The following is a 24,357-nucleotide window of genomic DNA, read 5'->3' on the forward strand; positions in this document are numbered from 1 at the left end:
ACCACACCAAAGAGACTTCAGCTTCTGAGATGACATGTTTTTATTCTTTTGGTTTTTTGTATTGTATTTGTTTCTCAAGCACAAGTATTGTATTTGATGTAAAAATTCAGGTGCAAATGTAGAAAAAAGGCAAATTATTCAAACAATAAATACATATTCTTGAAAAATATATGCACCATAACTTAAAAAACATAAACTGTTTTAGTGTTATTAAACAGGAAATTGGAAACATGACGTGATGTCTTTTGAGCAAGAAAACTCAATGAGAGCGGATTACCAGACTGTACATTGCAAACATTTGGCATTATTCCAAGAAGTAAAAAAATACTTAAGATTTTTCATATCAGATTATGAAGTCCAAAATGGACAAAAACATGGCAAAAAAAAGTGCAAGCCAAGAATTAGACACAAGTTATTATATCTGTGCAAGAAGGTATATATACAACAATAAACAGTAAACCTTAAAATTAATAAATAGTGATTCAAATAAATACAAAACAGAAAAAAGTGCATACAAGTGGCATCTGTGAGGATATCTTGTCTTTTTGCTTGTTGCTGTGTACAATATGTTGTGATAGATGTAACATCTTATCCAGTTTCATCAAATGAAAAGTTCAGATGCAAAAACTGAAAGGAGTGCCATTTTAAAACAGGCGACTAAAAGTTGTAATTTATTCTTAGCTGTATACACGTTGTAACCCTTCATTCCCCCAGGACTGTTTATACTAAGGTTCAACAAGGATGTTAGCTCGAGCTGCTTGAGAATTTTTCCATCAGAATTTTCTAGTTTTACTGATAATACTTGTAGAATACAGAAACATAAACACTTCTAAAAACAGCTATTTAATTTATCAAATGGTGACTGAAGATTAAATCATAGAGCAGATCTTTTGAGTTTGTTCTTATGAGAAGTAAACTGTGGGTGAGGCGAACAGCAAGCAACTAAGCAAATACAGTTGGTCTTTGAAGGAATGGAAAAACACAACACAACTAAACTGTCTCTGGTCTACTGTGTCTCTGGTTCAGCCTGTCCCATTTCCAGTTGGGACTCAGGAGCTGAGCTGCTAGGACAAGGATCTTCTTTCAACTGAACCTCTGCCTCATGCTCCTCGCTGTCACTCACTTCTTTCTCACTAGTTGTGTCTTCTCCAATCTCATCTTCATCTATTATAAAATGAAAATGAATGTGTTTTTAAAAGGTTGAAAGACTGGAAACATTTCACTGTCAAAAACAAGTGACAGAACTAGGTCTAAAACAGTAAACATTTTCTTGCTAGATTGTAAAAAATTGCAAATATACTTAGTAGTAGGTGAGTGACTCCAAACCTGTATTAGGAGGGTTGCCACAAGAGGGCGGTGAACATCCTTCTGCTCTCATCTTTCGCTCAAAGCTGAATTCTGGCAGCCTGGGTGCCTGTGGGCGTGTCTTCCTTGCAGGATTCATGAAGTAACAGTATGCACATCGATATGCTGCAAAAGACAGCATCAGTACAGACTGACCAAATCCCTCCAACATCTCTCAGTGACCTCAGTATACAAATGCTTATAAATCAATTCTTACCCAGAAATTCAAACTCTTCTTTCAGAGCCATACCATTGTGAGAAAAGCACTGTTTACATATTAGTGCATATCTGAGTGAAAAAGGCAATCATTTTGTAAAATGCTTCGAAAACAATTCAAAACAATATCTTATTGAGAGGCATGTACCGATTCTGAGGGCCATCTCCAACCAAGTACTCCACCACTCTGTCCAGTGTCCCTCGTTCTTGGGGCAAAATGGGGCGAGCAAGAGGAGGCCCCGGAGGGTGCAATCCTACGGAACATACAATAAATTGTACTTTAAAACAAAATGCATTGTAAATATAGATAATATAGCCAAGCCACTAGATAAGGTAGAAGAAATCATTCAAGTTATTTAAACATACCTCCTGGTCTAGGAGAGAAGAGGGGTCCAGGTAGTGGCCCATGGACGACAGAGGAAGACAGAACCAATCTCTCTGGGGGCCCTCCTGGAGCTTACAAAAAGACATGCTCAATAAGGCAATAAGGGTTATAGGATCAGCAAAGTCACCTCAGGGCAAGAATTACAGCAGGTAGGGAACATGGAATGAAAAATTTATACTAAAATTCACAAATATATTACGAATCTTTAATTCCTCAAAGCTGTTCAAGACAGTTAATAGTTAAATGAAATAGTGAAGTAAAATGTTTTTGTCTTACCCCCAGGCACAGCTGCGCCCATAGGCATGGCTGTGACGGGCACTCCTCTCTGACGAAGCACTGAGAATACCACACAATGAATGAACAATCATCTATGTTATAAATTGATTATGATCAATTCAAACATGCACTCACTTAGAGGTATTGTGATTTTAATTGATTTTCTATGAAGACATAATTGCACATACAGTATGGACAATTTATGAAGGGGGTGGGTATACAATGCACATGTTTTGAATATGTGGCTGAACTGTGACTGAAATAATGGGGCCTGTGCAATGATCAAATAAATAAATAAATAAAATAATGAGACGTAACATGACATGGTTCATACCTGTGCCAGGAGATGGTCCCGGGGATGACTGAGGCTCCTTCTGTGAAATAACAACATTAACATCCGATATAAATTCAAATATAGATGGTAGACAAGACATATTAATAAAATGCTCGTACTTGTTTTTTAACGGCTTCAGGATCAAATCGCTCCAGGATCTGTTTGGCTTTTTTGTATGTCTCATTTTCCATCACTTCCTCCAGCTTTACCAACAAACAGTACAACATAAAGTGGTATGTAATCTGCAGCGAAAACTTTGTTCTTGACATGACAAAACTTACCAGTTTCTTTTTGGACAATTTTAACTCCTCCAATTTATCATCTGACATAAAAAACAGCAACAAATTATGATCAAATTTGTATGCATGTTGTATGTAGTAGGCACTGACTTACTGTTGGATTCAGTTCGTTTGGAGAAAAGGAAAATGAGGAGCTTCCGGATAAACCACACCCTGAGATTAAAACAAGAAGACAGAGATGTTACGGCCACAGGTCTCCAGCTCCTCCTGTAGCCATATTTGTTTAAGTCCTTGCTGCTGATGATCCCTATGTTTGTACATGCAAGCCTCAATCTGACAAAACTCTCCTGCGATTGGTTGATTCAATTCAAGCTGGCACCTGGGTCCCTTCCAGCTGATTAATGTATCGCCCTATCATCTGAAACTCATGGCATTACAACTTTAGTTTTACCATTTTCCACCTTGGTTTTTTTGTTACTTACCCTGTCCCTAGCGTAGCTGAGTTGTAACAAATTTGGGGCTCGTCACGGATAATTATAACCCTGACCTTGAGTACTAAAGTAGTAATAATTGTGTAATTGGATGGTTTTAGGTAAATCTGTGATTTGGATTAGTTTTATAATGGCGTTGGTGATGGTGGACAGGTTGGTGGAATGTAATTTCATTGTTTCACCTGTGGTTGGTGCTAAATGGTCTAAAATGTGTGTGGACCCTAAGCTTGCCACTCCTGAGGGTGCTGTGGAGGTTGCTGTGGGCAGTCTTCCTCTGCATCAGACCCTCTTGTACTCCTGCTCTCCCAGGGACAGAGCCCGGCTCAAAGTGAGCCTGGCTGGTCTCAAAATGGAGACTGAGGCCAAGGAGCGAGACTGCAAGGCTCAGCTTGAACTTCGAATCTGAAAGCTCGAGATTGAGGCTGAAACACCCATTAAGATCAAGCTCAAGTTTGAATCTCAGGCTCACCTGTTAACCAGCCATGGTTCTACTGCTGCCACTGACCTGCCTTTCACCTTCCAGTTTGTTACGGCCCCAGGCCTTAGTTCCAATTTGTGTGATTTTTGCCAAGTTCTCCAAATTCCTGCTGCAGGCACCCTGGTCCGTGATTGGTGGGGCAGGTCGACGCCCACCTCACCTGCAGCCACCTCCTATTATTTAAGGAGATTACCAGCACCTGTTCGGGGCTGCTGGCCTTGGTGGCCAGTATGCCATTTTGGTTTCGTGCTTGTGTAGTTTAGTTTAGTTCTGTTTTGTGCCTTTTTTTATTTGGTCACTCGATTTTATTTGTGGGTTTATGTGGTTTAATTTGGGGAACTTGTGTTTTAGTTTAGTGTGTGTCCCTAAGTTTTACCACTCGTTTTTGTGTAAGCCTGCGTGACCCCTTTTCTGGCACAAAACTCTGTTTATTCTGTTTGTTCTGTTTCTTAGTTTAGGTTGTTTTCTGTATATTTTTAGTCTTGTGTTAATTTACATTCCTGTTAATTAAACATTATTTAATTTATTCCATTTTACATCTTGGTTTTATTTTTGTTACTTCCCTCACCCCAAACGAGCTGGGTCATAATACAGTCTACTGCGCCTTTTGACGTGAGTACAAACATTTCACTTGTTCCCACAATTGGGGAATGTGATGTTGACTCTTACAGTCTCTGAACGCATCGCAAGCCTTAATATGGCGTTGCAATGTTTGGCCCATTTTGTTACAATCTAAACTCACTGGTAAAACTCAAGAAGTTGTTGCTATTTACCGCTTGAAAAAAGTTTGTGTTATGACACTGTTAAAGCTGCCATTTTGAATGTCTGGAACCTGAGGTCTACTGGCAAAAATTCAGACAGCACTCTAATGATGAGTCATTTCTACACCCAACTTCTCTGTGACTCCATCCAAGTGTTCTTCACATTTTCCTATTTCTTCAGTATCACTAAAAGTGAAAAGACCAAGAGACCAGAGAAAATGTTTCTACTGCCATAAATCTGGACACCTCATTGCCACCCACCCAGCCCTGAAGCGAAAAGCAGAACATTCTGCACCCAAACCAAGTGTCAGTTTGATTCAGCCTGGTTCAACCACCTTAGCCACTGACACTACCCAAAAACTTGACACTGATTCTGAGTCTTTGATTTCGGATGGTTTAGTGGGTCCGTCTTCTGGCAAAGCAACTGATCAGCACTTTTCTGACTGTGTTTTCTTGTCCAATTTTTCAGATAAACCTGTGGTTCCCAAGTCTGATGGGGAAAGGTCCCAAGGTTCCAAGCCCACCCTGAGAGCCCTGAGTATGACAAAACCTTTTCATGCTGCAGAAATGGACTGTGCATGGGAATTAACCATCAATATCAAAAATGTATTTGCAACCTTGTTGCTATTTTGCCAACGTTTGTATATGGTTGGCAGTTGTAAGTGTAATGCTTTGCTAGAATGTAAGTATGCCTTTGTTTTTCTGTATTATAAATACTGCAACTTAAGGGGAGGGAGTGCTATGGCCACAGGCCTCCAGCTCCTCCTGTAGCCATACATATGTTTAAGTCCCTGCTGCTGATTCCCGTTTGTACATGCAAGCCACAATCTGACAGACCTCTTCTGTGACTGGTGGATTCAATTCAAGTTGGCACCTGGAGCCCTTCCATTGGTGTATCACCCTAACGCCTGCTCAGTGTTAATATGTGGTGCAGGAAAGACTCTGATGAGCTGTTTCGAAAGTCTGCAGCGGCGATGCATGCGCACTATTCTCCATCTGCCGTATCGTGCCCATATAACATCAGAGTACTATACTGCACTTGGATTGACCACACTGCAAACCAGACGCAATTTTGAACAGACATGTCTTGCATTTAAACTGTACCACAGGCTTTCGCCAGCAGCTCTGGGACGGTACCAGTCTACACAGAAAGTTCTGCCTTATGATGTACGGAGGGCCACCTATGTGTTTCCTGATGGGACCCTGCCCTGCGCTGCCATCATACAGAGGTCATGTCTCACTCTGGCCACTAGGATGCTCAATGCGTTGAATCCTTCTGACTGTGTTTCACACTCTGGAACAATGGGTGAATTCAAGGAACTCCTGAGAGCACAGCTCATTGACGAGCCCCTTGCTAACTTCCCTTTTGAATGAGAGGGGGATGGAGGGGTTTATAACAATTTTCCAACGGTCATAAGACTATGGAATTTTAATTTTGTAGTTGAAAAACTCTTATTTTAATTGCAACGTTTGTATTCATTAATGGAAGGGGAAAAAAAATTCCTGGCCAATTTTGGGACTACACCTGCAGCTACCACACCTATAAAAGGACCTGCCCCATGCCACTCATGGCTGCTATTCTGCCTGTGAACTCCAGCCACTTGTTGTGTCTCTTGAGCAGCTTTTTGGTATCTTTGTGATTGAGACACTAGTAGTTCTTTGTGACTTTGAAGAAGACTGGGTTGTTCTGTTGTTTTTGTGTTAATACAATTTGTATAATTTAATTGTCACTTTTTAATTATACATTTGACCACTCTGTTTAGAGTATCTTTTTGTGAAATATTGCAAATATTCTCTTTTTGTTAGTTTTACCTTTACAGTCCTTTTGAATAAATAACAACTTTAGTTTTTACCATTTGGTTCTTTTGTTACTTCCCCCGTCCCTAGCAGAGCTGGGTCGTAACAAGAGAAAAATCAGACATTCTGGGTTCATCTCAATATATGTTCCAACTTCACCACCAAGAGTAATGTATGTGGCCTGCTATAAGCACCTCACTGTTATATCATCGCAGTCACATGCTAGATGATTCAACTTCCCTTACTTCAATGTACCACAAATGGACAGTAGATTGAATGACAATGGCGTTTTCTCAAGCAACATGGGACATAATATGTAAATATTTTTTGCAGACCTACTACATGGAGCATGAAGTACTCACACGACTGGATATGCAAAGAAGGGCAAAGCCATAGTGAAGCGCTGCAGCCAGCGTTCAGGCAGAAACACGCAGTAGACAAGGAGAGAAGTGAGGAGGTAGAGGACTGAGGAGTAGACCAGCAGCCTACCCACCCAAAGCTAAGACAAAAAAGCAAAATGTTTATGAGAAAATACATAAATAAGCAATGCTCCATACAGTATTACCAAGTCTAGCCAGCCAACATTTTTTCATATTCTATACACTGCTACAGGATTTTAATCTCAATTCATTGAGCTCTGTTGCACAGGACTGACTGACATATTAACCAATCAGAGAAACACATGGGTACAGTTACAGAAAAGCTTATATGTATGATGACCACATCAGATGTCAGTGAGGCTTAATTGCACCTAAAATGGCCAAATAATGACTCAAGAAAACTAAGCAAGGACAGACTTGATCAACAGATGTTGAAGGAAAGCAAAAGCACTAAACTGAACTCAGAGGTGAGCCAAGTTGTTTGGTTTGTTTATTTAAAATACAGCATGAATTGGCTTTGATTGACACAAACCTCAGGCAGAAACGATTTTTTGCTATAAAAGCACAAGACAAAAAGTAGACCTGTCTGATTCATCAGACAAGGGCTTACCCTCTGCAGGCGTTGATTCTTGGCTTGAAAGTCCATCAGTTCTTTAATTTCCTGCAATGAAATAACAAAAAAATATGTAACAGTGTCATTCAGTTTTAGGAGTAGAATCTGCTATAAAACAAAATGTTCTAATGAACTGCAAAAAGGTGGTACCTTGTCCATGTTCTCCAGTTGTTCAATTCGAGTAAGTTTTGTCTATTAAAGAACAAAAAAAAAGGTTCAAAAGATAAGTGCAATATAACACTGTAGAGTTACAGCTTTAGTTATCCTGTCATGTCACATGTGAATTCCTTCTCAAACACATGGTTCACTCATGATTAAGCATGACACTTGTCTGAACTGTATATTATTTACATTCTTTCTAGGATTGCTATTGGGTATTTTGTATAGCTTAGCACCACAGAAGTTTATGATGACTTACTTTGGGTTTGGAAATGAAGGCTCCCATCTCTGTTGTGTGATTTGCTGTGATCGAAATTAATATGCACAGCAGTTTATTAAATATAATACAGACGAGGCCAAAAATATGTTCATCTGGTTATACATGGTACAACACACATAAAACACAGCGTATGCATTATTTGATGCCGCAGACAAGTGGTTTGACCAGCTGCTAGCGCGCATTCATCTGTAATATAGTCGTCCACGGAATAATTGATTAATTGGCCATCAGACACTGGCGTAATCTTTGTGACCAATCATTGAATGAATTTACAATGGACAGTTAGACAACGCGTGAAAATGAAAAACATTAAATTAAATCATAAAAACTAAATATTGCAGCATACCAGAATTCCTTTAATAAACGTTCCGTTTTCTTCTATTCTTGTTTTGGTTTCTAGAGTATTAGGATAGCAGCTTAGTGGGGGATGCTGCCATCTAATGTTCTGGCGGGTACACTGACTCATCATAGCAATATTACATAGGTCTACAGTTTATGGGTCACTGTCAGTCACTGGTCAGACTAGACCCGTCAGAACGAACAAAAAGATAAATATTGAAATTACTGAAGAACTTTCAGTTTACCCTACGTGCCTGTCATCGAAGAGATAAGGTTATATCACTGCAGTACATCAGGATTGTCCAGCTGTGGGCGTGTTTCTTCAGCGTCAGATCAACGTCACACACAGATGCGGAAGTTCATGTCACCGTGGAGAACGTAAACTGATATCAAGTGACTTCAGAAAAGGCAAGAAGCTGCAAAAGAAAGGAATCATGAAGATTAAAGCATGTTAACTCAGAGCAAAGCGCGCAGAGGTGATCCACCTGTGCGCAGATGTCCCGGGGTAGAACTTATTACGGACAGACCTTTGCGCTTTGAGACCCGGTGCGACTTTGTGGATGTGGACTCTGCGGGAAATGGACCGACGGGAGGTCATCGTGTGCATCGCAAAATTTAGTCTTTTCACTTTTCTGCGATAGCTGCAATCACGACTCCAAGAGTATCTGGTAAGTGCACAAAGGAAAAAAAAACTAAAACATTCAAACGCCCAAAAAATTGCTTGAGTGATAGTGATACTGATCAGTGATACTACGAGATGGTGTTACATACACAATACATTACTGTAGAGTAATAGAAACGTGGTCTTGGGATCAACTTGAGAGACAACTTAGCCCTGTACGCACCACTTTATGTGTACTAGGCTAGTGGTTCCACCTTAGTACAGAGCATAGACATACGGTCACAATGCTCAGCTAAGAATGTACAGTGTGTTTTTTGGTATTACATTTCTAAAAAGGGTTGTGTGTACGTGTGTACACATGTGTGTATTTTGTAACATTTTGATAATGAGACCAAGTGGATACTTTGTTAAGGGATGTTGAAATGTACAATGTACTGTGCTGAGTGAAGTAATCAGCAACAAGAAATTGGACAGTTTAGGGAAGTGTTTAGTAGCTCTTGTAATGTAATATATCAAGATGATGATGATGAGTATAATAACTGCATTGCTATATTTTTTAACACCAACAGCCAGAACATGTGAATAAATATCATGACAGTAAAATAGAACTTGAAAACAAAGTTTCTGTCTTGAGTTGCATCCATATGGTAAATGGTCTCAAAAAATGAACCCATAGCCAATCACAGTTTAAATACTGTTTCTATCAATCACGTTTTGAGTAATGAATTGGAATCAATCAAGAGGTCAGTGTCTTTCTCTTAATCCACACTACCATCTGTCTGTGTTTAGATGACTGGACTGAGGAGGATGTGATTAGCTGGTTCTGAAAGGGGGCGGGGTTTATTGGGGTTTATTTAGTCTAAGTGGGAGGAGATGCAGGGTGGGAGGGTTAAGTTAAGGTGTAATTCCATGATGAGCCTAAACAAAACTCAAGGAGAGAAGAAGGTTAAAACGGTTTCGAACAGTATGGAGAGCCTGCAGGAGCTGAGGCAGTTTCCACGGCAACTACAAGGACATGCAAAGGTAAGCCTGTGACCGCACACATTGTGTATGATAGACACTGCACAACATTATATGAGGACAGATACTCAAATGTTTGGATCAGCCTTCACTCTTCTCACACTGGTGTCACTTACTGTACTGTATTTATAGTGTGGCCCTGATTGGACTGCTCTTATTTACATCTGCCAGTGAACACAAGCATACCATATTGTAATTTCAGCAGAAGTGTCATTTTGTGTACAAAGCTAACATAATATATTTCGTGTCTCAGTTATGCATAATGAATAACATTTGAATGTATTTTTACATAAATAATTTAGCTTTTGGGACTGTACAAGTCAAGGTTTTCTATATTGCAATGTGTAGCTCCAAACCTGGTTTTCATACTGTTTTCAGGACTCATTGTATAAGTAACATATAACTTTTAACTGTGTCTTATTATTAGATTACTTGTTGGTTTATATCCCTCTACTGCTCAACATCAGAAGTGTGTGGCACTGATGTGAGTTTGGAACACATCAGAATATTGCCGCTAGACCAGTGTGGCAGTGAGTGTTACATACAGTAATGTTACATAAGACACAAGACTCGGCAGCAAGGTGCTCTGGCTGGAGCATTCTCTTGTGGCTAAGCTACTTTAACAGGGCTAATAATAGACAACTCAGAGTCACGTGTTTCACAGCATCTCCCAACTCTTTGTACTAATAAAATAAAATAAACCTTTTCAGCATTTCTATAGAATAGAAAAGGCTATCAAATATTGCTAAAACAAAACAGTTTGGACCTCTTGTTAATCTACCATTTACCTAATGCTATAATATGTGGAGTTAAATGCTCAAATGTCCACTGATGTATCACTCACTATGTTGCCCTTCATGCCCTCACAGGATCAGGCCTATTAAACCTAACCTCCACATGAAGGATGAACATGCTGTCACATTTCCTCATCTAAAACAACTGGTGCTGCTCTACAAATCTGTACAACTCTGAACGCCCATGAAGGATTTGGTGTCCAGCATGTCTCAGGTGGATAAAGTGCTCCATCTTTACGTGGAGGTGCGAACTGTGGATGACAAAGAGCGACTGGGTGAAGACCACAGAAGCAACCTCTGCATGCTTCAGTGTCCGGATGTCCTTCCCCAGTCACACAGAGGTTTTGCTCACACTACAACCAACCACAGCCCTGATTTCTCACCAAAAAACCCATATCGACCCAGAGCTCTTAGCCAAAGTTTACCACCATCCAGGTGCTCCTCCAGACACACTGTCAACTTTCTGCTCCCTCAGGATGATGCTAGGTTACCCACACCAGCTTCTCACCTGGATACACTGTACGGCAGTCTGGGGCAGCTGTCTGGAAGTCGCACCTCTCGAATGCCCCAGTTTGGCTTGAGTGGATCATATTCTCATTACAATGATTGGGGGTCTCACCACAAATGGGGGCCTGAGCATTCATCCCCTACAGTTGGGAGGTGGTCTGTTCCCTCCACTCCAACCAGTTTTAGGAGATGTTACGACCGGTATGGTGCAGATGATGATAATGGGACTACATCTGTGGTGAGATATGGCTATGTTGAAAAAGCCAGTGTTAACACAGCAAACCAGCGATCCTCTTTGTGCCAGTATGATACAGACAGCCCTTTTCCTGAAAACAATATCCGTTTCCAAAAACGTAACAGTGATCCAGGCTTTCACCAAGATCAAGATAATTGCATGTTTTCAAACTACCGCCCAGTTCACAAGGCCCAAAATACCCCCACACTTTACAAAAGAAGCACTCTGGAAGCCGTGGCTAAAGATGCTACTCATAGGGCCTTAAGGGAATTTGGATCTCCAGAGCTCAAGCGTAGATATGAAAGTTATATACAAGAAAACAGTGGCACAGATCTGACTCAACATCAGCAGCCTCAACACTGTTGGTCATCATCTCCAAGTCTGCATAATAAAAGCCCCACACTGCCCTCTAGGTGCAACCAGGCTGAAGTGACCCGGATACAGGGTCAAACCGGGGTCATTGCTCCACACACATCACAGCACCTTTCCTCTACCAGAGCCTCCCCATCACTGAGTGCTCATAAGTGTTCCCCCAGCCTCCATCAGCACTACGCAGAAAGTAAACAGGCCAAGTCATATTCTCGGCCACATTTACCTGCAGGGAAACCCACAGATATCCAGCACACCATTTCTACAACCAGTGCCCCTACAAACAAGATCCTCCCAATGTGTAGCAACAGTGGTCAAAATAACTACAATTATAATGCAAATAACTGCAAGATTTCTAATAGCACTAACCAAAGACACTGTAATTTGAAGGCACACAATGTAATAAGTCCTGATGATTTAAGGCATTTTTCTTCCAGCTACAATAAAGAAAAGGATTCAAAGACTGATGTGGATGGGAGCATGTTTTCAAAGTCAGATAGGGTCAAAATGTGTACCTCCCCAGTGCCTTCTATGGACCCACCTGTGGTCTGCAGCTCTACAACCAAAACTTTTTGCTGTGAAAACCAACCAAATGTAAGATACCACTGGCAGAATTCCCCTGTCTATGTGCAGCCACATACCCAGACAGACAAAACAAAATATAGATCTCCTGAGACTATGGCCGGATATAGATCCCCTTTTCTAGCCCCCAAATCTTCATCAAAGTCTCTATCCTTGCCTTCTAGTTTGAACCGCACTGATTTGTCTCATCATCCAGAAATGCAGTCAAACCACAGTGTGGGTTTTAGTAATGCTCTGAAATCTGAAAACACTGTAAATCACCTCTATTCCTGTACAGAAGGGGGGAAGCGCCACCATGTGTCTGGTAGTTCAGCTATAAACAGTCCTGAGGTCACTAGGAGGGGTGCCCTTGACCCCCATCAAAACCACCACCTGTCTGTAAACCGGGCCTCTAGGTGTGAGGTGTACAGAAGAGAGCACAATGCTAACAAAGAACAAAAAATTGTAGATAAAGTTTACACTGATAGAAAAGAGGAGGTGCCTTTGAGCAACACCCCCCAGACTGTCTGTCCAATCAATGAATCATCCTCCTCCAATTATCCCTCCAAAGTGCAGCATGCAGGCACCGCCTGCAGGCCAGGCCCTTCTCAGAAGAGCAGCAGCACAGGCTCACAGGTTGGATGGAAACGCTCTTTTGTTGTGCCCTCCCCATCCTGGTTAGGACTAGTGGCTTCTATCAGATGCTTAGTTTCATAGCGCTTGAATGAACTATGTGTAAGTTGTGTGTTACCGCCTTTTGCCTAAAAACCTCTCAATCCAATAGTGTATCAAGCCCTTCTCAAGCCCAATATATTTGTTGAATATGTCTTGTGTGTTATGTTACTTTTTTATTTCTTGTATAAAAATGTATTGTGTTCTATAGTTGCCTATTTTCAATTTCCTTTTATAGTGTGTCTTGAATCATCTTATTCTGGAGTTCTGTTGAACCAGAACAGCATTTACTGTGTGTACTGTATTTGTATCCAACAGTTTCATTCATTGTGTGAGAATAAAAAATGGAAAGTGGAAAACCACATATAGGATACAACCATTCAGTTTAATATTAAGTTTGTTTTCTTTTTAAAATATTTTCACAAGGTTAACCCCACACTAATTATAATATTAATTCTGTTGATCAGACTAACCATGTTCTGAGACGGTCAGACCCAAGGTCAGAGAAGATTGCCAAAGCCAAGTGGGACTTTCTGTTTGGGGCACCATCTGATGAATGTTGTTTTACTGAAGGTAATATTCTATTAAAAAAATATGATCTTACATTTAACCCCTGCCACTGCTGCTTTAGCACTAATGCTATTTTATTCATACCTTCATCTTTTTTTAAACAGGTGCTACCTCGGTGGCCCCCAGCAGGCGCTCCGCCGGCTCCTCTGTCCGAGCTAGCCGGGACAGTGTGGGGCAGAGGCTTCTGCATCACAAAGTACAGCAGATTGAGGTGGAGCTGTTCGCCCCCGACCCTCACAGTTCCAGCTCTGGAATCATCCGCAGAACTTTGAAGTACTCTGAGACTGACCTGGACGCAGTGCCTCTGCGCTGTTACCGGGAGACGGATCTGGATCAGGTCCGATCTGTAAATGACTAGACATTAATTTTCTGTTTCTTATTTTTCTAATCCTGAGCCATGCATTGCACACACAGATTGGCACCCATATCAGCCATTCTCTAAATGTCAGTTGTTCACAGTGGTATTTTCAGGGGGTTAACCATTTGAGGGAATATTCAACTATTTAGATCATGTGCATGAGCTGAAATGGTTTGTATTGGCTGCTGTGTAGGTGATGCAGGCTGAAGCTGACGTGTTTGAGGAGAATGAAGCTGAGGTGGACTCTGCCTTTGGGAGTGACCGCAGTATTCTTGGAGCTTCCAGTTTCAGTCCTGAGGATGTAGAAGCTAAACAGAAGAACTCACACAATGAGGAACCCACAGTGGGCCCCCCTGGCAGAGGAGAGAAGGGCCTCAGAACTTCCAGAGAGATGATAAGGTGAGCTTGTTCATATACAACTCTAATACATATTTGCAAATGGTCAGGGTTTTGAAATGTGACTGATCATTGGCATGTGTCCAGACCTTTGGATACAGGCCCTGACTCTCACTGCGCTCTCAAGTCTCCTGTGTCCTTGAGCAGTCCGCGCTGTTCCTCTGACAGCAACCTGGACTCTTTCAGCCGCCATTTTGAAAACATCATGGAGTCACACCGAGCCAAGGGTACCTCCTACAGCAGTCTGGACAGTGTGGACGTCCTCACCACAGGGTCCACTTCAGTCTTTACCTTTGACCTTCCCACACTCACCCCTGAGATACAGGTGGGTGTTCAGAAAAGTGCAATGCCATACAATGCCTATTGCTGCTGTCAACTTATTCAAACAAACAATAGTGAAGTACACCTGGTCCTTATGGTGTGATGTCTTGTTTGCAGACACAGATTTCTGACACAGCCCGGCAACTGATGGACCTAAGCTTTGCCCCTCTGTCCCGCTCTCTCCTCCCTGGTGCCTCAGTGACCTCTGCATCTGAAGGGTCCCCCAGTGCCTCCAACCAGACCCAGGACTGTCACATGAACCGGGATCAGTCCTCAGTCCTCAACATGGGCTCAGGTCCAAAAGAAGGCTTTAAAAAAGTCAGCTCTGCTCCATCTCTCCACAGCAGTGTCAGGTAAGGGCTCTCCTGTGTTGAAAGTTTGATTAAAATTTGCTGAAGGTAATATTAAACACTAGAACTTGGGATGAAAATAGCATGGAAACTTATTATAAAACACAACACATCTGCCATTTTCCTTTATCTCATGGCAATGTGATAAATATCTCTCTTATGTGAATTGTTTTTTTAACTATATGTTTAATAAACATGGCAAGGGGACTTCAGAAATAATGTAATCCCTTTTTATCTCAGTTAACATTCCTATTTTTATCATGCTGTTACTGTGCTGTAAGTGTATTATTTATTTCAGTTAGCAGAAAAATGTAATTTATTGTTTTTTTTTTAAATGTTGTGTTGTATTACATTCTGACATACTGGAGTTTAAAGACTATATCACATCCTGACAAAAAGTTATAATTAAACATCAGATGCCATTCATAAATGTGTATTTTAGTACCAGATAAAATAATTAGTAAAAGGAAATAGTGGATAACAAAGAGAGGAAATGCACAGGGAAGGAGATGCAGAGGAAGGACAGAGCAGTACTGGAGCTGTAGGAAGTCCCACCCTTTCACAGCCAAACACTGACCACAGTCCTAAGGAGACCAGAGCCGAGACACAGGGGAGAATGGCCCCCTCAAGTCTCACTGACAGACCTGAGATTTTGGGATGATGCAGGGGGGACTCATGGCTGTCTGATGGCCAGACTCCTGTGTTGGCACATAGGAGTTTTGGAGGAGGACAGGGAGCTGTACACTCCGCTGTATCTGGCCTCATACAAGTGAGTGGCTCTAGATAGGACAATGTATATTTTTTTCATTCATCTGTTAGTTGACTTTTGACAGGAACTTAGAATTTAGTAGTGTGACAGAAACGTTACGGATTTTAAACCCTGTGTTCTTGTGTGGAGGAGGCATACAGACTGAACTGAGGTTCTTTGGTCTTTTCCTGTTTGAGACAAAAGACTGAAAGGAATTTTGTTCCAATATCTCACAGTCCCAAATCACACTTCTTGGTCATTCTAACCTGACATTGCCTCAGATTCTTAAACTAATGTATATATTTCATGTGTTCTTTTGTAAGTATGTTTATGCGTGTATCCTCCACAGTACAGTTATCTCTTACCATCTTAACCATAACAGCTACTCAGTCTTGCAGGTCTTAAAACGTGTTTTATTTAACTCTAGAAGTCATATAATGGATGCTTCCATGAAATGATCATATTCAGATTCAGACCCCATAACAATTCTGTTTATGGGCACACCTTGTGGGTTATAGAGGAACACAATCTTTGTATTCTACAGGGAACATGTGAAGTGCCCCCCGGAGCTACTGTACCCTCAGTCTGATGTGGCACAACGTTTGGCCCGTGCAGACAGCATCGATGCACTGAACGGGCTCAAAGCAGACCTGCAGGCTGCCAAGAGGCTTGCCCAACGCCTCTATAGCCTGGACGGCTTTAAAAAGTCTGATGTGGCCAGACACCTCAACAAAAAGTGAGAAAGGGCTTTTTTGGCAGTTGTGTGATTATACTGGAGTTTGGCATTACTTTGTTTGTGTGTTAACAGTAACGAATTCAGTCGCTCTGTGGCCGAGGAATACCTGAGCCTCTTTGACTTCAGCGGCCTCACCATTGACCAGGCTCTCAGGTCAACTTACTGTTTTCACACATACAGTTTATCAAATGAATGCACTGATTAAAGATGATGCATTGCTTAAAGGATGTCATTATGTGTGCAGGTTATTTCTGAGGCGCTTGGCTCTGGTGGGAGAGACTCAGGAGCGAGAGCGACTCCTCACACACTTCTCTCACAGATACACACAGTGTAACCCGCACTGCCTCAACACAGAAGGTGCCAAACTACTCCCTCCCACTGTTGAAATCTTTTCATTAAAACACTAATTAATGCCAGTACTATTTGTTAGCCATAGTTTAACTTGGTTTTCTTGTTAAATTTTATCAGATGGCACACCATTGCACACTATTTAATCCAGACCATTTTATAATTCTGTTGACCGTTTTCATGAAAACTGCAAATTTGTTCCAATACAGGCATGTCGTATAAACACTTGTTTAGTATTTTATATGCACTACAAACAGAATTGTGGGTAGTTGTGCAGGAGTTGTATGGACACATGTCATTTTGTTAATTGTTTAGTATGATTTTGAGTGGGGACAATGTTCTGCTCCACAGACAGCGTCCACACCTTGACCTGTGCTGTCATGCTGCTCAACTCAGACCTCCATGGAAATGTGAGTATCTTCCACTGCTCCTTCTGTGTCTGTTCAACATCTGTGCTTTGTCAAATGGACTAAGATCATGTGTGGTATCTTATTTTAATATTAAATGTGTAGGTTACTACTGTTTAACATGCAAAGCTATAGAAACAATTGAGGACTATTCTTGGTGTGTTGTTTGTGTAGAATGTGGGGAAGAGGATGTCCTGCAGTCAGTTTATCACAAACTTGGAGGGACTAAACGATGGAAAGGACTTCTCCAAAGAGCTCTTGAAGGTACAGACATGAAATCACACCTTTCTGTCATTTTGCAATGTAGTATAGAGACAACTGTGACAAATATTTTAAATAAGACGAAATGGTTGTGTACATGAGCCAGAAGACTGTTTCAGTCAAATTACCTTTCTTTCTACAATTTTGTCTCTACTTTCTTCTGTTGTGGGCACTATTTTAATCATTCTAAACCTAGATCAGCAATGGTTTGAATCATTTAATGCTATGGCAGTGGACCTAATTTTACATCACTTGAAACCCATAAATACATGAAATCCATATACTCTTTTGCCCTGTCCATTTGTTGTCAACAGAAAATTAAAGCATCCACCATCTTGACATATTCATTAAGCCCACATTCATCTGTTTTGCGTGGCGTCACTCAATTTATATGAGCTTCATCTCATAAAGGATGACAGATCTTGGGAGTAAGCTCTGGTTGGCTGCTTTAACTTTGAAAAATTGCGCATTTGGAGATTGAGAGAGGGCGAGAAAGAGAGGGAGAGAGGCTGGACCAAAGCGGTGTTACTGTGAGTGTTTGCCCAGTCGAGGATAGCAGTGTTTAACCCATCGGTCTGCAGCTGTAAACCTGTGCTCTCTGAGTGGGTGTGAGTGGGTGCATGGTCGGTGCTGCCGAACCGTTTCCGCGGTAACAAGGGTCTGGAGACGAGGGATTCCTTTGGAGTGGCTGAAACAGAGAGTCTGTTTATCAAATGCTTTTAATCAGCTCGGAGGATCTACTCACTCGGCTTAACTCATGTGTAGTTGAGCAGCGGATACAGGTGGCGTCCTCAGTCCTGGAGTCCTCTGTCGTCTCCCCTTGCTGTTGGCAGCCAGAATTCTAATGCAGCTCTGCAGAGGACCAGGAGACCATTAGTCAACGTCTGCTTCCCTGCACCATCACAGCCAAGGAAGAGAATTACCTGCCAACTTCTAAAGCTCATCTAAAGGCTTTGTGTTGAGATGAACATTTATAACTAGATTCTATATTAAATCCACAAGTAGATAAGTAGATAAAATGTTTGGAGTCAACAGCATTCAGTCGACGGACCGTGCTCGCTCCCGCTCTCTGTGTGTGGTTCAGAACAGACGCAGCTCCCGAGATGCAGACACTTTCAGGAGTCAGAGAAAGCACCGCTCCTGTTCACTCAAACCTCTGGCCTTTTCCAACCTGCTGCCCAAGTCCAAGGACCGCAGCAAGAAGGTACCGGACATGTTCAGGACATGTTCACGTGTCCTCTGGCCTCCTTAGAGCAAATGGGCTTTAGTTTCTTAGAGTTGAGGATACACTGGTGCATGACTCTGCAGTATTTAGGGTCCAGTGACTGTAATGTCATTAACATTAGTCTGAGGTGGAGACTGCTTCAGTGTCCTAACTCAGCTGTTGAGTAAGATATCATGTGAAATTAATGAACTTTTGTATTGAATGGCTAATACGACTATCATAATGTCATTAATTATGGTTATAATAATGTTGGGCTCTGTCCCACTATATACTGTAAAAATACATTTTTGTACTAGCTAATCCAGACTCAGTGGCAAATGTTTGTGTACCAAATGTCTGAAATGTGTCTCATTCTATTTTAAGTCCAAATTTACTTCCTCTGAAAGTCAGCCTTGACTTATGTTTATTATGATGATCTGTATTTTGGTCAGCCCTCTAGTGTGTTGTTGTTTCATATCAATACATTTTATCAGTGGTTCAGTATGTGTATAATGGGAAAATAATTGGCAAAATTGAATAACATTTAGCAATTTTCACAGTTCATACTTATTAATGTCTGTGATATGTCTGGATTGAGATATTTAAAAATGACAAAAGACACAAACGAGTGTAAATGTGAGGTCTGACCATCCACACTTGGGCCCAATCAACAGAGTAATTTATAAGAAATAGTTTTACTTTAATGTGTATCTATTAAGAAATCAATGGAGTAATCTCTGTTACACGCTGTAGTGACCCAGGCCAGTTATAATGTGGCGGACTGAGTGGCAGCAGAATGTTTTTGTGTTACAGACGCTGTACACGTCCATCCGGAGTGAGAAACTGCAGTGGACTATGTGAGTTGACACTTGTTTAAACGCCGCTCGTGTGGTGTTTATGATCCATGCACAGCACAGGGTTATTTTAGCCACTGTTACCATGGTTACCGCTCCTTCTGTTTCTGCTAATAATTACATGTCAGCATCTATACAATTGTGAACTCCCACAAGCAAACTGTTTATGCAGACCATGGTTATTCCCTGGGGTTTATCTTCCAATCTTGTGATGAATATAGGATTTGAGTTAGCTGCTTTATTCAAACTTCAGAGTTCTTAAAAGTACTTGATTCATATTTTTTCTTAGGTCCAAAGAAGTGGACATTTTACACTCTGTCAGCATTGTGCCCAAACACTATGTATATAAAGACTGTTTAGGGCAAATGTATTATAGGCATGTATATTATGTCATTAAGCTGTCCAGTTGACTTTTAAGATTGTAGTGATTTTAAATACGTGGTCAGTAGATATTGCCACCATTTCAGTGTGTGCAGCTCTCACGTCTCCACAGACTGGAGCTGGTGCCATCTGTGCCTCGTCCAATCGTCTGCTCTGCTCAGCTGTGGAGCCTTTTCATCTTTTTCTCACAGCAAAACAATTACTGGTTCTTTGGTCCATCTACCACATGCAGTTATAATTATGCATTATCATTTATAATCCCTACTCTTACTTTCAGACCTACAATTCAGAAATAACAAATTAAGTAACTGATTTTGGTGGCATCAGTGCATATGTTTATGTCATCTTTAAGGAAGGAACAAATGTGAACTCAACAACAAAGCAAATGGATTAATTAAAATGGGGCAATTAGTGGTGTTAAAAGTATAAACACTGCCCCTAAAATAATGTGAAGGCATGAAACACTGTAATCTGAAAGTGGGTGTAATTTAACTTTGCAGTGTTGCAGCAAAGGAAAAACGTTTCAGAGGGGATCTCTAAATCTTGTTTGTGCTGCAGTGATGAGGAGGAAGTGCAGAAGCCTGGGACCACTGTGGCACCAGACGCTCGAAAAGACTCTGCATCCCACACACTGAAGCGTCAGGGGCCCAGCGGGGCCCCTCTGCTCAGCATGGCCCAGCAGGCCAACGAGCAGCTCCACAAGAGTGGGGTCTTGGTGCGCAAACTTCACGCTGACCAGGACGGCAAGAGAAGTATGTTCAATTTCATCATATGTAGACAAAGCAAATCTTCCTTTGTTAGATTTTAGACTTTAGAAAATGTAAAGAGCCTGCTAAATAAACAGGTTTGAACCTGTTTATTTAATGTAGTGTTTAATGATTAAGATGGGAAAGGCCAATTTTAAATTATTACAGTCCCATAAAGCTTGTGTCAAAGTACTGGTGACAGTTTGATATTTCCATCACACATCATTGTTACTAGTACTCATGAAGTCTTGACAAGGTGAACTGTTGCCCATTGCCTAACACTTTATGATTTCATGTAGGGCTGCTCCATTATGACAGAAATCACAATTATTTATCTCATAATTGAAATCACAAATATTTCAAACCATTACTTCTAGATTTTCAAAAACTACCTGTCGTGATGAGTGACTGCTCCAGATTTTGCAGAAAAGAATGAACACACAAAAGATAATTTAATTGTATTTTATACTGCATTTGTGTGATTGAATCAAACAATGCTTGAAATCATGATTATAAATTTGATCATTTGCACAGCCCTCATTTCATGGCCATCTGTTGCTGAAGCTAAAATAATAATTCTGTATTTCCATAGCTCCTCGAGGTAAAAGAGGATGGAAGTCTTTTTACGGCACCCTGAAGGGGCTGGTGCTCTACCTGCAGAAGGTAAGCCTCCTTCCCCTCATCCCGCCTCCCCTCATGCTCCCCTCATCCTCCCCTCAGTGTGCATGGGGCATTCTTCTTTGGACCAATGCTCTGTGCAGGAGGAGTACCGTTCAGGGCAGGAGCTGTCCCAGGAGGACCTGAAGAATGCAGTGTCTGTGCATCACTCTTTGGCCATGAGAGCCGTGGACTACAGCAAACGAGCCAATGTCTTCTATCTGAGGACTGCCGATTGGAGAGTGTTCCTCTTCCAGGCTACGTAAGGCATTTCAATTAGAAACTGCATTAAACAGAACACGTTCCAGTATAGTAGTTTAAAATGTGTGTATATTTTACGAATAATTACATGTATTTGGACATTTGTTTTTGCAGGAGTGCAGAGCAGATGCAGTCCTGGATCACTCGTATTAACATAGTGGCAGCCATGTTCTCCGCTCCACCCTTCCCTCCAGCCATTGGCTCTCAGAAGAGGTTCAGTCGACCCCTTCTTCCAGGGTCCAATACCAAACTGTCCCAGGTACACTCTCCCTTCAGTGCAAACTATAAACTTAATTTGATATAATGTACTGTAACTGCAATTATAAAAACACCTGCACAGGAAGAGCAGCTGAAATCCCATGAAAATCGCTTCAGAGCAGTGTCTGCTGAACTGACTGAAGTCATCGCAGAGTCCAAGTTCAAAGGTCGTGATGTAGAGGAGCAGAAACAACGGCAGGAGTACCTGGAGTTTGAGGTATGCTACATTAACACATGCTGTCATTAGATATTATTAGATATTAGATATTAAAACTTGGGCTTCGTGAAACACCAAAACAGAATGTGCCAGTGCCCCAAAACACCACTGGAAATCTTCTCCATACTGACATCTAGTGGCAATATGCTACAACATCCACGATACTTATGGTTGACACAATGATATTTTATTCACATTCATTTTGTCTTTTTTTCTACATGTTTTCTATATAATATTTGAAATATTTCATCACATGGTCATGTTTTTTTTCTGCTGGTTAACAAATGTGGTAAAATCACAGACTGTCCTAGAATAGGACTTTTGCAAAACAGTTGCATGACACTTTGTGGTGAAACACTTAAGGAAGAGGAAGCAACCAACAAGTTTGTTACATTACAAAAACAGCTGCATGGTCATCCTTAGATTATATTATTTTTATTTTACATTTACATTTACACTTTGACTATAGAAACTTCAGATTCACAATCAGTTCAGGCTAAGCCCTTTGTTTTTGTATAAAACACTGATACTGCATGTTGTCTGCCACTCAAGTTGTCTTTTTTTCTAATAGAAAACTCGCTATGGCACCTATGCCATGCTGATGAGGGCAAAGCTCCAGTTTGGCACAGAGGACCTCTCTGCCTTTGAGTCTCGTCTGTTAAGTGATAGTGGTCTCCACAGAGCCCACTCCAGCCCTGCCTTGCCCCAGTACAGCTCTTTAAAGGACAGGGGCCCCAGCAGCAGGTCCAAGAGTCTCAAAGTCATCTCCACTCACACCAAAGAGGAGAGTCTGAATGGGACCAAGCCGGACAGCAAAGCAGAAAACAAGACTGAAGTATCCTAATGCGAAGTGAAAACATCATGAGTTTCCTGCTGATGGTCAAGATAGAATATGTAAAATGTACTAACAGCAGTCAGATGCCATCCAGGTATTGCCTCATTCACTCCACAAAACACTTATTTCACCCGTGGAGCTTAACAAGAGCTTTATACTTGTTCTTTCTGATCATGTCAAGGTACCACCTTATTCTTTTATTGTCTGTTATAATGACAGTGAGGACTTGTGCAGCTCGTCTTACTATGTTTGATGCACAGAACATGGACATTCCAGATAAAACGTGTCACACCAATCACTGCCCTTACAATCACAGCCAAAACACTCTGGCTCACCTGTCCAGTCCAGTGCATGTGGACACACTCCTACTCTGGACACTTTAGTGTTACTGTTTGGGAGGACTGGTTCAAGGCTGTAGCCTTATACATTTTCAACCTACATTTGTGTTGTTGTTTTTTCACAAGGAGTATAATGTATATTTTGAAGAAATGGCACTTTAAATTATTTTTTTGTGCTTTTTATGTTGTTTTTTGTGGACTGTATTTTTCATATTTTCTGAGTTAGCATCACAGTGCTGTATTATTAGTCTGAGCTGTAGCTGTGTAAAGTATAATCTGACCAAGCTTTGCAATGCTGTAGATACACATATATTCAGTATAATCTACACAAAGGCCAAAATACATAGTACATTCCCTGTTACATATTCCATGGAATATTACTAAAATACTTGACTATTATTATGGGCCCACTCATGTGACATGATTCCACTGTTGGGGAAACTTTTTATTTGAACATTTATAATGTCCCTAAAATGAGTTTGAGTTAGACTTTATCCACAGATGTGGTTCTGGAGTATCGACTGATCCACAGTACAGTTTGGCCTGGTGTAACTTTAGGAGTTTGGTCTTCTGTACCAGATGCTGGCAGCCTCCACATGTAAAGACCAAGGAAACATCTCCTAGATACAATTGTCTGACTTTATTGTGTATTTGCTGTGGCTGCTGTGGCCAGCACTTACAGGGTTTTTCAAACTTTGCTGTAAGCTATATTAACTATAAACTAACCACTGTTGTCTTTTCAATCTCCACCAGACACAAATTCCCTTCATTTGTAACTTGTTTACAAAAGAAGCTTAATATTTAATGCTTAGTGGACAATGGCACCACCGCTGTTCCAAGCTCCTGCTTTTGCCCCAGGCAAATGCCTGCTTGGCCTGTTGTTCCTTCCATCAGTATTGTGTTAAACAGTATATGCAGGTTATATAAATGGTATTTTGATTTTTGGGAGCCATTCCAACTTGAAGCTGAAAGCCTTGTTATGCAGAAGTGTACATGACTTCACATTGAAAAGCCATATTGCAGTTAGCATAGGCTGCATTTTAGGGTACTTATTTTGTTTTTAAATACTAAATTTCAGACCAAGCAATTTATTTATTCTTTCAATCAACAGCAAAAGTTAATATATTTTGGAGATTATATTTTTTTAGCCTTGTGGTGAGTATTTGCTGCAGCTGTACATAATGTCAACCTCAAGTTTTGGTTTCTGTATTTGTATCACGTCAAAGAACAATAAACAAT

General features: G+C 41.0%; 2 protein-coding genes across 12 annotated transcripts; one reads left to right on the forward strand and one right to left on the reverse strand.

Annotated features, from left to right (window-relative positions):
* Window positions 1-17: 17 nt before the first annotated feature.
* LOC110157140 (endoplasmic reticulum junction formation protein lunapark-B-like) lies at window positions 18-8,290 on the reverse strand. Of its 8 annotated transcripts, XM_020921408.2 has the most exons (15): window positions 8,100-8,169; window positions 7,733-7,776; window positions 7,465-7,506; window positions 7,312-7,362; window positions 6,684-6,820; window positions 2,949-3,007; window positions 2,837-2,877; window positions 2,675-2,758; window positions 2,556-2,595; window positions 2,222-2,281; window positions 1,927-2,016; window positions 1,709-1,814; window positions 1,562-1,632; window positions 1,327-1,470; window positions 18-1,164 (listed from the first exon to the last, which is right to left on the reverse strand). In XM_020921408.2, the coding sequence occupies exons 2-15, from the start codon at window positions 7,757-7,759 to the stop codon at window positions 1,007-1,009; spliced, it is 1,110 nt and encodes a 369-aa protein (XP_020777067.1). In that variant the 5' UTR covers window positions 7,760-7,776; window positions 8,100-8,169; the 3' UTR covers window positions 18-1,006. The 8 variants fall into 8 exon arrangements, with proteins under 8 accessions (XP_020777067.1, XP_055018544.1, XP_055018543.1 ...); XM_055162569.1 differs by lacking the exon at window positions 7,733-7,776 and having other exon boundaries at window positions 2,556-2,592; window positions 8,100-8,281; XM_055162568.1 differs by lacking the exon at window positions 7,733-7,776 and having other exon boundaries at window positions 8,100-8,275.
* Window positions 8,271-24,356, forward strand: LOC110156955 (PH and SEC7 domain-containing protein 1-like). Of its 4 annotated transcripts, XM_055162559.1 has the most exons (19): window positions 8,359-8,760; window positions 9,504-9,737; window positions 13,340-13,445; window positions 13,547-13,779; window positions 13,994-14,199; window positions 14,284-14,521; window positions 14,635-14,870; window positions 16,160-16,351; window positions 16,424-16,504; window positions 16,596-16,708; window positions 17,051-17,109; window positions 17,281-17,370; window positions 19,385-19,428; window positions 20,365-20,558; window positions 21,145-21,215; window positions 21,314-21,471; window positions 21,585-21,729; window positions 21,811-21,945; window positions 22,517-24,356. In XM_055162559.1, exons 2-19 carry the CDS (start codon window positions 9,588-9,590, stop codon window positions 22,787-22,789), a joined length of 2,724 nt encoding a protein of 907 aa, XP_055018534.1. In that variant the 5' UTR covers window positions 8,359-8,760; window positions 9,504-9,587; the 3' UTR covers window positions 22,790-24,356. The 4 variants fall into 4 exon arrangements, with proteins under 4 accessions (XP_055018535.1, XP_055018536.1, XP_055018534.1 ...); XM_055162562.1 differs by lacking the exon at window positions 9,504-9,737 and having other exon boundaries at window positions 8,734-8,760; XM_055162560.1 differs by lacking the exons at window positions 13,340-13,445; window positions 13,547-13,779; window positions 13,994-14,199; ... (12 more) ...; window positions 21,811-21,945; window positions 22,517-24,356 and adding an exon at window positions 10,604-13,329 and having other exon boundaries at window positions 8,271-8,760.
* Window position 24,357: the final 1 nt, after the last annotated feature.

Source organism: Boleophthalmus pectinirostris, unplaced genomic scaffold (genome assembly GCF_026225935.1).
Source record: "Boleophthalmus pectinirostris isolate CB_2022bp ecotype Guang Dong unplaced genomic scaffold, ASM2622593v1 HiC_scaffold_5, whole genome shotgun sequence".
Classification (NCBI taxonomy): domain Eukaryota; kingdom Metazoa; phylum Chordata; class Actinopteri; order Gobiiformes; family Gobiidae; genus Boleophthalmus; species Boleophthalmus pectinirostris.

What these genes read in the sequence shown, in the direction of transcription:
- LOC110157140 (XM_055162564.1), bottom strand. Translation starts at nt 8,222, where the DNA reads ATGATGAGTCAGTGTACCCGCCAGAACATTAGATGGCAGCATCCCCCA. An exon ending in AGAATCAACGCCTGCAGAGG is followed by an intron (nt 6,821 to 7,311) that starts GTAAGCCCTTGT and finishes TTTTTGTCTTAG; the next exon opens with CTTTGGGTGGGTAGGCTGCT. An exon ending in GGGCGCAGCTGTGCCTGGGG is followed by an intron (nt 2,017 to 2,221) that starts GTAAGACAAAAA and finishes TCTTTTTGTAAG; the next exon opens with CTCCAGGAGGGCCCCCAGAG.
- LOC110156955 (XM_055162559.1), top strand. Translation starts at nt 9,588, where the DNA reads ATGCAGGGTGGGAGGGTTAAGTTAAGGTGTAATTCCATGATGAGCCTA. An exon ending in TGAATGTTGTTTTACTGAAG is followed by an intron (nt 13,446 to 13,546) that starts GTAATATTCTAT and finishes TTTTTTAAACAG; the next exon opens with GTGCTACCTCGGTGGCCCCC. An exon ending in GCCAGACACCTCAACAAAAA is followed by an intron (nt 16,352 to 16,423) that starts GTGAGAAAGGGC and finishes GTGTGTTAACAG; the next exon opens with TAACGAATTCAGTCGCTCTG.